The 13,082-nt window shown below is 48.8% G+C and overlaps 1 protein-coding gene across 1 annotated transcript in view; it reads right to left on the reverse strand.

The window, feature by feature from the left end:
- The window catches only part of disc1 (DISC1 scaffold protein), a 65,039-nt gene that overhangs the window by 40,006 nt on the left and 11,951 nt on the right, over window positions 1–13,082 (reverse strand). The window contains exons 7-9 of the mRNA XM_071205621.1: window positions 3,241–3,295; window positions 1,287–1,389; window positions 933–1,121 (exon numbers count right to left, since the gene is read on the reverse strand). Coding sequence (XP_071061722.1) covers window positions 933–1,121; window positions 1,287–1,389; window positions 3,241–3,295 — 347 coding nt within the window. The remainder of the gene's footprint in view (window positions 1–932; window positions 1,122–1,286; window positions 1,390–3,240; window positions 3,296–13,082) is intronic.

Genomic DNA, 13,082 nt, shown 5'->3' on the forward strand with positions numbered 1-13,082 from the left:
CAGCATTCAGATCTCCTGTAGTTGGAGAGTGTCCTTGTGCTTATACCTCATGTCTGCACTGAGTAGCTTGGAGGTAATTGGCTACTTCACACAATCTAAAGCTCATTTCCCCTACCCACAAGTCCCACAAGTCCCCATCCTCCCTCCCTCTCAACAACTGCCAATCCTGCCGGTAACTCATTTGATGCTGACTCCCTACTGACAGCCGATCATTTCTCCCTCGTTTGGGAGACAAGTCATAGTCTATTGACGTCCTCCCAGTGTGGATCAACAACAAGAGAGGTCTTGTCTTCCAAAGAGCTTTCATGATGCACACTTCAATTGATATTTAAAAGGTGTACTTAAAGAAAGACAGAGGTCCCTTTCAACGGAATACAACACACGTTTTCCAGTCTCAGTGGGCAGGAAAATGCTTAGAACTCCTGAGTTTATTTTGATAACGGTGCATTTATTTTGGTTTATATATTTCCCCTTCGATTACCTCAAAAGGAGCTAAGAGTTAGGGTTGGACATTTGCCAGGCAGGCAGGGTCTTTAAAATAATGATAATGTTCCTTTGTAATTGCTGGATGTGTTAACTCCTGTCTTCAAATCAACTTAGAAAGTGTATATGTCAGTGTTGTGTTTCCACTGCCCCCAAGTGGCCAACAATTAGTATTTGCAGGTTTAAAGGGACAAAGATGAATTATTGATTGCCACATAAAAGGCTAGAAAGTTAGGTTGTATTTGCAGCTTATGCTCGGCCAGGTGGAATACACATCAGCTCACCCCTCAGTCTACATTACTGCTCCCTGGTAAGAACAATGGAAAGAACGCAATCATAAATTCTCCTGTTTTCATTTGGGTGAGAGAATGGATTGTATTGCCCACAGCAGCACCACTTCTCGTTTGGGATGAAAACAGTCTGTGTTATCGTGGTGTAGACTGACTCACCGTGCTGGGCCTCCCTCTGCTCCAGCTCCTGCCTGAACTGCTGCCGCTGCTCCTTCATCCTGGCCAGCTCCTGGCTGCTCCCCGAGCTCAGGCTGTGTAGCCTCTTGGCCAAAGCATCCAGTCTTTCCCGCTCAAAGTACACCGCCTTCATCTCAGCCTTCATCTCCTTGGCACTGCTGAAGTCATTACCTGCAGCAGCGCATCACAGGAGAACATTAAGCTTACAATGCCCATTAATGAGCGCCACGATCATTAATAGCGTCATTAGGTGAAGCTAATGGTCGACGGTTTCAGTAAATGAGGTAAATAGAAGACAGGAAATGTATGAATTGTGACGGTTAAGCGGGGAGTTACCTGAGATGGCCGCCAGTTTGGCTTCATGCAGTGCCAAAAGCTGAGTTTCTGTCTCGCTTACTTTCCTCCGCAGGCTGCTGCCCAGCCTCTGACTCATGACCACCTGGGGAAAAGAAGGTGAAGAAGAGGCTGAGAAAAGAGCCGGGGGGGAGGGCGGTAACTAACAAAACCTTTGCAGACACATGGATCCCACAGGATGCACAGTTTATTTCAAATTCCGCTTTCATTTTCTTTTCTGACACTTATTTTTATAAGACCTTACAGATTAATTTCCGTCCTCCTGTGCTCGCCCTGCTTTGAATACACAGCAGAGCATCAACGCCAATGTGTTACCTTGTCCATAACCTTTAGAAATAAAGAGACTACGTCGCCTTTCACATGGACTGACACGGAAATGTGAAATCTCCATAAAAGATGTCATTAGAATGTCAGAGAGAGGGAAAAGGCCCTGAATGTCACGGTCCTGATGGGGATGCAGCACCTTAACTCGGCTGTATTCACAGAGGAGTTGATGGCTTCAGATACAGCCTGTCTGCCCCCCATCTGCCCTCAGTCTGCCCTTTAAACCTATCTTCTGTCTAACGCATTCACTTTGAGTGACTGCCAGATACAATACCCATGATGCGTCTCCTTCTATTGAACTATTTTCAACACTCCAAGGGATTTGGATTTTCTCACGCATTTTCCTCTTGAATCTGACACAGTTTTGTGCTACACTTTGAAAAGGCTGTCAAATATCTGAGACAGAACATCTCCAGGGAGTTCTCTTTCCAATGAAATACAGAAAACTGTTTTTTTATTTTCTTCAAACAGCCTTGCATAATTTTATTTCATGCTTTACATGAAGTGGAAACTGCACTGGAGTGCTTTCCAAACTGTCGAATTTCTGACATTGGTGATTTGATTTCAAAATCTCAGGCTATTTGTCAATTTTGGAGAAGTCGATTGAGAAAGTGAAAGCTACTTTCATGGCAATTTAATTTGTCACAGCATGTGTGCCGTGCACATGGTGGATATGTCTAATTTAGCAACACACGTTTTCATTTCAATTCAACAATGGAGAATCTTATACCGCCTTGGTAGCTGAGTGATTAAAGCACATGCCATATAACTGCAAAATAATGTGTTTGAATCCCGCTATCATACTTCTCTCTCGCCACCATTTCTTACAGTCTCCTCTGTCAAATATAGAAGTAATTTAAAGAAACACACCATCTTGAAATTGAGGTAAAAGTGTGACTTGTGGAAAGACTGCATGTTCCATAAAGGTGTAGTTGCAGCTTCGACAAACCATTTGATGATCGCTTTCTGAAGGACACCGTAAGAGTAAAGAGGTTTTGTCTGAGCCACTCTCCCCTGCTATGCCTCACTCCCACTACCCTTAAACCACCACTCATATGGGTTTCTGCTGCTTCTACCTTTTTTTAGCTGCAGAGATAAACAGTAGGTATGTATGGAGATTAGTGAGAGGAAAAACCCATAGCACATAGAAAGGGAAGCATGCAAAGGAATACACGCACAAGAAAACCGCACAAAGCAGTGCTGGCTTAACAGATATCTAACTTAACATATACCTATCAAATCTACTGGCTGTAGCTCCTAAAAATTGAAAGAAAAACTGCTTAAATTAAATCAATATGGAACTAATTCACATGCTTATAGCCATAAGAATTCCCCCAAAAATGTGACAGATTTGTTGTTAAAGACGAGAGCTCTTACATGACTCTTACATGCAACTATGGACAGTTCTCTGCCTTCTCAAATAAATAATTTGTATAATACAGACACTAACAATATGTATGCATATTTTATACACAGACGTTGGCACACAGTACATGCTTTCTAGTTTGACTTAATACTCATTACATATTCACACACATTCAGTCGTTGTTGGCATGCTGAGGGGAGGATGAGCTGCTATGGATTTAATCGGGTCAGAGGAACAGTGGCTTACTTTAGCAGTGGCTTCCTTGATGGACAGATTCAATGCCTGCTCCTGCTCCTGGAGTCTGCAAAAAGAGAAATAAAAATGTGACAGTGTAGTATTAGAGGTTGATTCTTTCTTTTGAGGGCTTCAAGAGAAATCATTATATGTCAATAATAGGAAATATAAGTATATCAGTAAACTCTAGTATAGTGCGGTTTATCAACCAGCGACAACAAATTTGAATATTTTGATATCATTAAAACTCTGATGCTTTATTACTTAGAATCAGATGGAAAAGGTCAATAACTGTTGCATCTGTCCTTAAAATATGAAGCTCAAGCCAGCAGCTAGTTAGCTTAGCATAAAGACTGGAAATGGGGGAAGACAGCTGGCCTGGCTCTGTCGTTACAAAATCTATCTTCCTTCAAAAGCTGTAGTGTAACAACAGAAACTGTGCTTTTATGGAAGTAACTGCCAGACTACTTTTTGTCTGGATTCAGTGACCTCTTACCCGCTGCTGGCTGTTTTTCTGTATCTAACAGACATGAGAGTGGCATCAATCTTCTCAGCTAACTCCGGGCTGATTTTCCAATATGTCTAACTATCCCTTTCATTTACTTATTGTTTTAGCTCTAGTAACAGTTCACCATTCATCAGATCCTGTCTGTAGTATTGAGTAGTCCTGTCTGTTGTTATTCTCCAGTCACTGTTTTAGTCTTGATGCCAAAAGAAAAATTGCTTGTCACATTTTTAAATGTAAAATTGTCAAACAAGGAACTGAGACACCACTGTTTCTCAAATAGTGTAGTTGTCTTTTACAGCTTGAAATAAAGTGGTAAATCTGGTTAGCGCTCAAGACTAATCTGTGAGATGATTTGTTTCTTAGTCAAAGTTTAAAGTCAGTTCGAATTGACCTCCGTCATGCAGTATTACGTTTTCTCAATTGTATTGTTCTTGCAATAATGGTTTTCATTGACTGGCCCATTATACAACTGTCTAGATCAGGGGTTTTCAAAGTGTGGGAAGGTGAGCCTCCCCTCAGAGAACATAAGAACAGCCTTGCCCCCCCCTCCCAATTATTATTGCTATTATTATTATTATTATTATTATTGCTATAATGCAGGAGTATTTAGAAATTGCATTTCAAAGAGGTCCAGTAAGAGAAAATGTCATTAAATGCTCTGTTTTCGCTGTCTACCTTCCGCCATTTGAAATTACTCCGACGGTACACTTCTCTCCTCCCGTCTCTGTATGTGTGTTTGAATCTATGGTTTGAATCTATCGTGCTGACTCACTGACTGCACCGATTTGATTGGCTGAGTAGCGTCACCTCCTTAAAACATTAAACAATAACTTTTTTAAACGTTTTTATCTTTATGTTACATGTAACCTGCATGTAACATATTGTATACAACTCCCCCACTACTTGGACTATTCCTTGCACCCCTCTAGAATAAGCCTGAATGGTCTCAACCATATTGCATCAGTAACGTGCACTTGTTGTTGTTTTTATAAAAAGATCACAAGGACACGGTAGCGATCGGACAATTGAGTGTTGTGAAAGGGAGTCAGAGGCGGTGTATTCAGAATGGACATCCACACTTTATTATCCGTTAATCAAGACACGGTAAGTACATGTGCTGCTCTGTATGACAAGCTAGCATGAATGACAACAAACCCCGGTACCCTCACTAACGGGTCCGCGTTGCAACACACACTAATCACACGGTGAATTATGTACTAATAATGTGTCACCACACGAGCCCCCCCATAATTCACCCGTAAACAAAGTCAGCGTGGCGGGGAGGAACAACAGGTTGACCCCCACAACTCCTCAACACGGGAGCCGGAAAAACGACCTCTGCCTGTGCGGCCTCCGGAAGAGGCGAGACCGGAACAACGGGTCTCAATTCCGTGACAGGGATCAAGGCTGGGGGGCGCCCTCGTCTCGGAGGTCGTGCCAGCACCACCGGCTGGCCCAAATCCAAATGGGCCACCTTCACCCGGTCCACGGAGACGTGCTCGGCCTTACCACCCAGGTCGACCACGAGGTGTTTATCCCCGTGCTCCAAAACTATAGGTTACTTACGTAACCCCAGTTCTCAGAGTAACATGAAGTGAGATGTCTCACTATGGGATGCGCCTCATCGCGGAGCAAACAGAAGCATCAATCTCATTACGCCAATCCCCATTGGCTGGTGATCTTGACGTCAACGTCAGGGAAATCACCCCCTATAAGTAGCTTGCGCCACGACGCATGCGTCATTCAAAATAAGCACCTCTTCTCGCTTCACCATAGCAAGGAGGGCCGTCTGGTGAGACATCTCACTTCATGTTATTCTGAGAACTGGGGTTACGTAAGTAACCTATAGTTCTCATGCATAACACTCCGTTCGATGTCTCACTATGGGATATTGTAGCTCCCGTATTGCCAGACGAGCTTATCTCGAAGACCACCGACCAACCGGAATTTAGCAGGTGGAGTCCCGACTCAACAAGGTGCCCAGCACTGCTCGGGCCACGCTTGGAGCGGATACGCCCAGCCTGTAAAAGCAGACAACCGTGAGCGGCGAAGACCCGCTTGCCGCTGCACAGATGTCTTGGATGGGAGACATCCTGGACAGAGCCCAGGATGCAGCCAGACCCTGATTTGAAAGAGATCGCGGACCCGAAGGTGCCTGCAAACTCTGACTCGTAAGGGTCTCAAAGCAATAGCCTCCACACGACAGTGGGAGAGCCGTTACTTAGTAACCGGCTTGCCCCCCTTTAAGGGTTAGCCCAGGACACCAGGAGTTGGTCATTATGACAAACACCCCTGATCTGTCCATATAGGTGCGTAAGCACAAACTGGACACAGCAAATCCCGCTGCTGTTCCCCGTAGGGACCCAGCAGCTGAGGAAATGTCTCAATATCCATTGGGTACATGTACAGACAGTGTCTGAAAACCTTACTGGCTCGCCTGGCGGAAGCCAGGGCCAGTAACAGCACGATGTTAGAGAGACCTGGTGTAGGAATCTCTCGCACTCTGAATAGTGTTAACACCCTATGAGGGAGTCTCACTATATTCAGGTTGTACCACTCACGGGCCAGGCCCATAAGGCCAAGCGCTCTGGGTGTGGGTGAAAAATCTCACCCCCCGCCTGGGACAGTATGTCCCTGCGTAGTGGGAGCTGCCATGGCTGCCCGCACAGCAGCTGATAAATCTCCGCCAGCCAGTACATAGCGGGCCAGTGCGGAGCTATCAGAATAAGTGTGTGGCGTTGTTCCCTCACTCTTGCCAGAGTTTGGGGAATCAGAGCCAGGGGTGGGAACGCGTACAGGAGGCCCGAAGGCCAAACGTGTGCGAGTGCGTCCACGCCTAACGGTGCGTTTAGGTCGCGCATCGAAAAGAACAGCTGACACTGAGCATTTTCTCTTGATGCGAACAGGTCCACCGTGGCTCTACCATAACGCACCCACAGCTGACTCACAATCCTTGGATGTAGAGTCCAGTCTGCATAAAGTGGTGCACCTCTGGACAGTAAGTCAGCCCCGAGGTTCGACACACCCGGTACGTGCGTCGCTCTCAGAGAGAGGAGACGCCCGCTGCTCCATAGGATCAGTTTGCGTGCCAGCATGTGTAACTGGAGAGAACGCAAACCCCCTTGGCGGTTTATATACGATATTGTCGTCGTATTGTCTGTCCTCACGAGGACATGGTGTCCTCTGAGAAAAGGCAGGAAGTGCTTTAGGGTGAGGAACACCGCTAAAAGCTCCAGGTAATTTATGTGTGCCCGCTGGAGGTCTCTGCTCCAGAGACCCCTCACCGGGCGGCCTTCATAAATACCTCCCCAACCTGTCAGACATGCGTCTGTGGTGACCACCCTTCGTGAAAGGACAGCACCCATAGGCATGTCCCGTACTAGAAAAGTCGGGTGCAGTCCCAGTGCCGTTACGCATTTCACAGTAACCATTACCCTCCCCGCGCCATGACGCGCAGGGTTTAGTTTTAAGGCGGCTACCCAGCGCTGAAACTCCCTCATGTGTAAGTGTCCTAGTCGTACGACCAGGATGGCTGACGCCTAGAGCCCCAGTAACCGCAGCCATGATCTGAAGAGAACATGTTTGCGCAGCTGGAAATGAGCGAGACAAGCTCTGAAAGCTTTCACTCTTTCCGCTGACAGTCAGGCTGTAAAGGGCACCGAGTTCAGGCGTAACCCAGGAAGAGTATAGTCTGCGCGGGGCACAACATGCTCTTCTCTGTGTTTATTATGAACCCCAGGTTGAGCAGGTGCTTTACGAGGACATTTGTCTGCGTAATAGCCTCGTGCTCCGACTGTGCGAGAAGCAGCCAGTCGTCCAGGTAGGTCGCCAAGCGAATACCCTGTTGTCTTAACGGGGCTATCGCGGCTTCCGTACATCGTACAAACACTCTTGGACTGAGAGACAGACCGAAGGGAAGTACTCTGTATTCGTAACAGATCCCCTGAAATGCGAACCTCAGATATTTCCTGTGTGGATAATATACTGGGATGTGGAAATACGCATCTTTCAGGTCGACTGATGGAAACCAGTCATCTTGTCGCACGAGACGCAGCAGAGATGTGTGAGTGAGCATTCTGAATTTATATCTTTTTAGATATTTGTTCAGAACCCTCAAATCCAGTATTGGCCGGATACCGTTCCCTCCTCGTTTGGGGACGAGGAAGTACTTGGAATAAAAACCACTCTGACTCTGCTCGGCAGGTACAACAGATATAGCTCTCTTTTCTAGAAGTGAGAGGTTCTCTCTCTCTAGAATATGGGCTGACTCTCCTCGGGCTTGTGAATACAAAATGCCCGAGAAACGAGGGGGGGTGACAGCGAATTGGAGTCTGTAACCCCGTGTTACTGTCTTGAAAACCCAAGCAGATGTTGTGAGCATCTTCCACTGTGTGCTCCTTAGAGCCAGCGGAGATGTCACATCTCTTGCCCTCTGAGACTCTGTTTGTTGTGTTATGGGGCCCTCTAGTGTCTGAACACGGTGGTACCCCATTTCAACAGTCCCCACCGTTACTGCGCACGCACGTGGCGGTGGCTTCACGGACCCGTCAATAAGCCGTAGCTGCTCTCAAAAGGGAAAGGATTGACGGGCCGTTCTTTACAGCTCTAACCGGCACTGCGTGCGCACGTGGCGGTAGTGCCCTTAAAGCCCCAACCGGCACTGCGCATGGCGGTGGTGCCTTCACAGACCCGTTTATTATCCGCCTTTTGAGAGAGGCCGTAGCTGCTCTCAGAAGGGGATTTATGGTTAACGGACTGTTTATTGTTTTTCTTTTCATATTTTTGAGCTGCGCCCTTGGCCGAAGCCTGGATGCGTCAGCGGAAAATGGTTTATTCAAACAATAATGATGTGACATGTGTTTTGTGCGGACTTGAGGATGGCGTTGAGGCATCTCTCGAGGCAGCGGGAACACAATTCGAGCCGGAGAAGGAACTTCCAGCTCTGTCACAGAGGGGAGAAGGAGGGGCTGTCATGCCGCTCGCTTCTTCCTCCTTGATTGCTGGCCGAAATTCTGGGTTGGCTGCGCCTGGGCTGCAGCCGGGACCGGAGATTTTCTAGACCAACTCGCCCTCGTCTCCTGCCTGGGCTGGGGACTCGGGGCGGGCTGCGACCTCTGCTGATCTGGTACTCTAGATCCAACAGGGTTCGGAGCAGCTTGGGCGAAGGGTCGCTGTTGCGGAGGCAGCGGCTGGACCCTTCGAGGGAGACAGAGGTGGAGGGCCTCGTCTTCCTTCTTTTTCGACTCGCACCTCCTCTGCATGGAAGCGAGAGCGGAGCCGAAAATTCCCTCGGGAACGATGGGCATATCCAGCACATCTTCTTTTTCCCGGTCCGGGAGGTTGGTGAGGTTGAGCCATCTAGCTCTTTCCTGCACCACCATGATCCCCATCACTTTGCCCGTGGCCTGGACGGCGCAGCGTTGGACACGAAGACAAATGTCTGTGACCGCGGCTATCTCGTCCAGAGTGGCCGGTCCAGAATCGCTCGACAGATCCTCACAGAGCTCCGCTTGGTACGCGGTTAGCATCGAGGAAACGTTCAGAGCTCTGGCGGACAATGCTGCAGCTTTGTAGGCCCGTCATGGTCGACTGGAATCGGTCTGTTTTTGCTGGCAGTGTGGGGTTCCTGCTCGGTGACGGGCCCATCCTCGGTAGGAGGTGGGCTGCCACCAGCGGTTCCATAGGCGGTATGTGGACTGTTAAGCTAGCCCGGCTACCGTTCGAGATGTGCTCTGAAGCGAGAAGAGGTGTTTGAATGACGCATGCGTCGTGGCGCAAGCTACTTATAGGGGGTGATTTCCCCTGACGTTGACGTCAAGATCACCAGCCAATGGGGATTGGCGTAATGAGATTGATGCTTCTGTTTGCTCCGCGATGAGGCGCATCCCATAGTGAGACATCGAACGGAGTGTTATGAATGAGAACTCGGAAAGGTCCATCGTAAGGAAGCCGTAGAGGACCCCTGTGCGCATTGTGCCGTATGAAGACGTGCTCTGCCGAGCGGAGATCTGCGGGAACCCGGAATACCTGAGTACCATGTTGGGCAATGGGAACCGGAGCAAAAGCCTCGGCGGCGTCCTGCAGGCAAACCAGCTGCGCCAACGCTGACCAGGGAACTGATGTGTTAGGGAGGAAATCCCCTGGAACTCTCAGCAGCTGACCGTAGACAATCTCAGCTGTGGAACACTGCAGATCTTCCTTGGGCGCGGTCCGCAGGCCCAGTATTACCCAAGGCAGCTTGTCGACCCAATTTCCATCCTTCAGGCTGGCTCTGAGTGCTGCCTTCATGGAGCGATGGAAACGTTCACAGAGGCCGTTAGCCTGACGGAGCGTCCACACTACAGCTTCAAAAATAGCTTGGAGCTGGGCGTGTCTGGAGCTTGGGGATTTTATTAAAGCAACACGACCAACAACCAATCACATGAATCTCCCGCCCCCGACATACAAAGCAAAAACCCCCGGGGATTTTATGCGAGCAATATATATATAAACTCCCCAAACAGGCGAAAACCTACCAGTTTCCCCCACTGTCTCTGCCACCTCCCTCCATGCCTGGTTCCTCCGGTTTGTATCCCGGTAGGTGAAGAGGGTCTGGTCATACAAAACCGGGTGATTTGTTACGGCGATAATTAGTTTCTCCTCCAACTTTTTTTGAAATATAGAAATGAACGGCGGGATATCTCTCCCAGCTTAGACGCGGTTTGATTGGCTACGGCTTCAGCTGTCAGATTTTGGGAAACGGGATTTGATTGGCTGGCGCTGGCTACTCCGGCGTCAGAAGTTGAACATTGTTCAACTTCTGTCGCCTGAGACGGACCGCTCTGCTACCCACAATTCAGTTCGGCGAAAAAGCGCGGCTACGTGACGTCACCCCATTGAAAGTGAAAAGGCAGATTGGAGCTTTCGACGCTGTCGACGCTGTAGTGTAGACGGGCCGTGAGGGTGATAAGCGGTTGTCCTGTGAAGCTTAACCCCCAGACCACATGCCACAGCGTTCCAGAGCTCAGATGTGAACTGCGAACCCCTGTCAGAGGAAATGTCCGACGGGGTGCCAAACCGACACACCCACGTTGCAATGAAAGCCCGGGCTATGTCAGCCGCCGACGTCGACACGAGAGGAACCGCCTCCGGCCAACGGGTCGTCCTGTCCACCATGGTGAGGAGGTAGGAAAAACCTTGAGAGGAGGGCAATGGACCCACTAGGTCGATGTTGACGTGGTCAAACCTCCTCTCCGGCACAATGAAACGTTCCAAAGGGGCTTTCGTGTGGCGATGCACCTTAACGCGTTGACAAGCCACGCACTCACCAGCCCAAGTCCTCATGTCCTTTTTTAGTTCCCGCCAGACGAACTTTGCAGCCACCAAGCGCACCGAAGGTTTACCGCCGGGGTGAGACAGGTCGTGCACCGCCTCGAAAACAGAGCGCCTCCAACTGGCCTTCAAAGGCGCTGTACCTGCGTTCCCTGGGCGTCAGTTGACGGCTGAAAAAGGCGAGTGGCTGCCAAGCGCCCTCCACCCACTGCTCGTGCACCGCACCAACGGCGTAGTCCGATGCGTCTGTGGTAATGGAGATGGGAGCCATGGAAGACGGGTGCGCCAACAGGGCCGCCTGAGTCAACACGGTCTTGACCTCCGTAAAAGCAAACTCAGCTTCTGCCGTCCAGTTGCTCGTCTGGAAGGGGTGTCGTACCCTTCAAAGCCTCATACAGCGGCCGCATAATGTGTGAACCGCGCGTGGTAAAGACACTCTCCTATGTCCCCACGCCGGCTTGGTACCTTCACGTCCAGCCTCCCCCGAGCCTTCTTAACTGTTGAGGGGGCGCTGAGCGTCACAGCTAGCGCCTCTGCACCGGACTGCTGGGTAGCCAGGGAAAAAAGGTCGGCCTCTTCAGCCAAGGCACGGGGCTCCGTAATGGACGTGTTGGCTAGCGCCGTCTGAACCCGGGAAGGCAAGTGGCGCAGGAACGTCTCCATGAACAAAATCCGGGGGTGTTCCCCCCCCCTAGCAGATTTAGCATTTTCTCCATTAGCTGAGATGGCTTGCTGTCTCCTAGGCCTTGAATGTCAAGAATCTGGCGGGCCCTCTCCTTAGCAGATAAGCTAAATGTCTTAAGGAGAAGGGCCTTAATCGCCTCATATTTGCGATGGTGTGGGGGGTCTGCGATAAATCCCACCAACCTGGATGATGTGGAGCTTCCCAGTGCAGCTACCACATGGAAATATTTCAAGTCCCCGTCACGGACTTGTCGGCAGGCAAAATATGCCTCCACGTGAGCGAACCACGCCGCAGCAGCTCCCAAAAACATCGCGATCAGCCATGTTCATTAAGTCTTCGGAAACTTTCACGAAAACGTCAGGGTTACCAGCGTAGAGCCGATGAAAGGGAGTCAGAGGTGGTGTATTCAGAATGGACTTCCACACTTTATTATCCGTTAATCAAGACACGGTAAGTACATGTGCTGCTCTGTATGACAAGCTAGCATGAATGACAACAAACCCCGGTACCCTCACTAACGGGTCCGGGTTGCAACACACACTAATCACACGGTGAATTATGTACTAATAATGTGTCACCACAGTTGTTCAGTTTGTGTGTTGTGGAACATGCGTGTCCGTGCATGAAAATATACCACACATCCAATTACAATTGCATGTTCAATTCACTACCCTGGAAGTTAATAAAGTTGTTAAAGTTAAAGTTGGAACAGCCTGTGGACAGCCGTTCTTCCTTGCATGTCAGTCGCCGACACCTTAGGGGAGGCGCGCTTCACACTTTGAAAACCGCTGGTCTAGATGATAGTTTCAGATATCAAGGGTAATGTCAGAGATGCTATTACTGTAAATGAATGTAAACAAGACAAACCATTAAGGTCACATTATTCCGTGACAGTGATATAAATCAATTAGAAGATGGGGTAAAATGAGCATAAAATCCATTATGCAGTCACCTTGAGGTCCCAATCCACTCGTATCACAAAATGTGTGTGCCCTTTTTATGTTATTCAAGCTGATATTCAGGTTGAGTCATATTCAGATGTTGTCTCTGGACATCAGTATTACTGCACCTTATTTCAGGGATGCAGCTCCTCTGAAGAGGGTGGATTTATTTAATCCAGTTAGGAAATGAATCTTTATGTGATGTGTTATTTGGAAAGGGAACTGGAAGCACAACAATCGCAATGACCCAAAGGATGACACCTGGAGATGTGCAGCTTAATTTCCAATCTGAGGCCGCAATTTCAATCAGCATCAAGAATAAATGCTTTCCAGTTGGGGAAAGAGTATGTCAGATATCAAATTATGCCTGGGAGGGTGGGTCACGCCACCGAGAAGGTGATAAGTACAA

Source organism: Pseudochaenichthys georgianus, chromosome 15, assembly GCF_902827115.2.
Source record: "Pseudochaenichthys georgianus chromosome 15, fPseGeo1.2, whole genome shotgun sequence".
Classification (NCBI taxonomy): Eukaryota; Metazoa; Chordata; class Actinopteri; order Perciformes; family Channichthyidae; genus Pseudochaenichthys; species Pseudochaenichthys georgianus.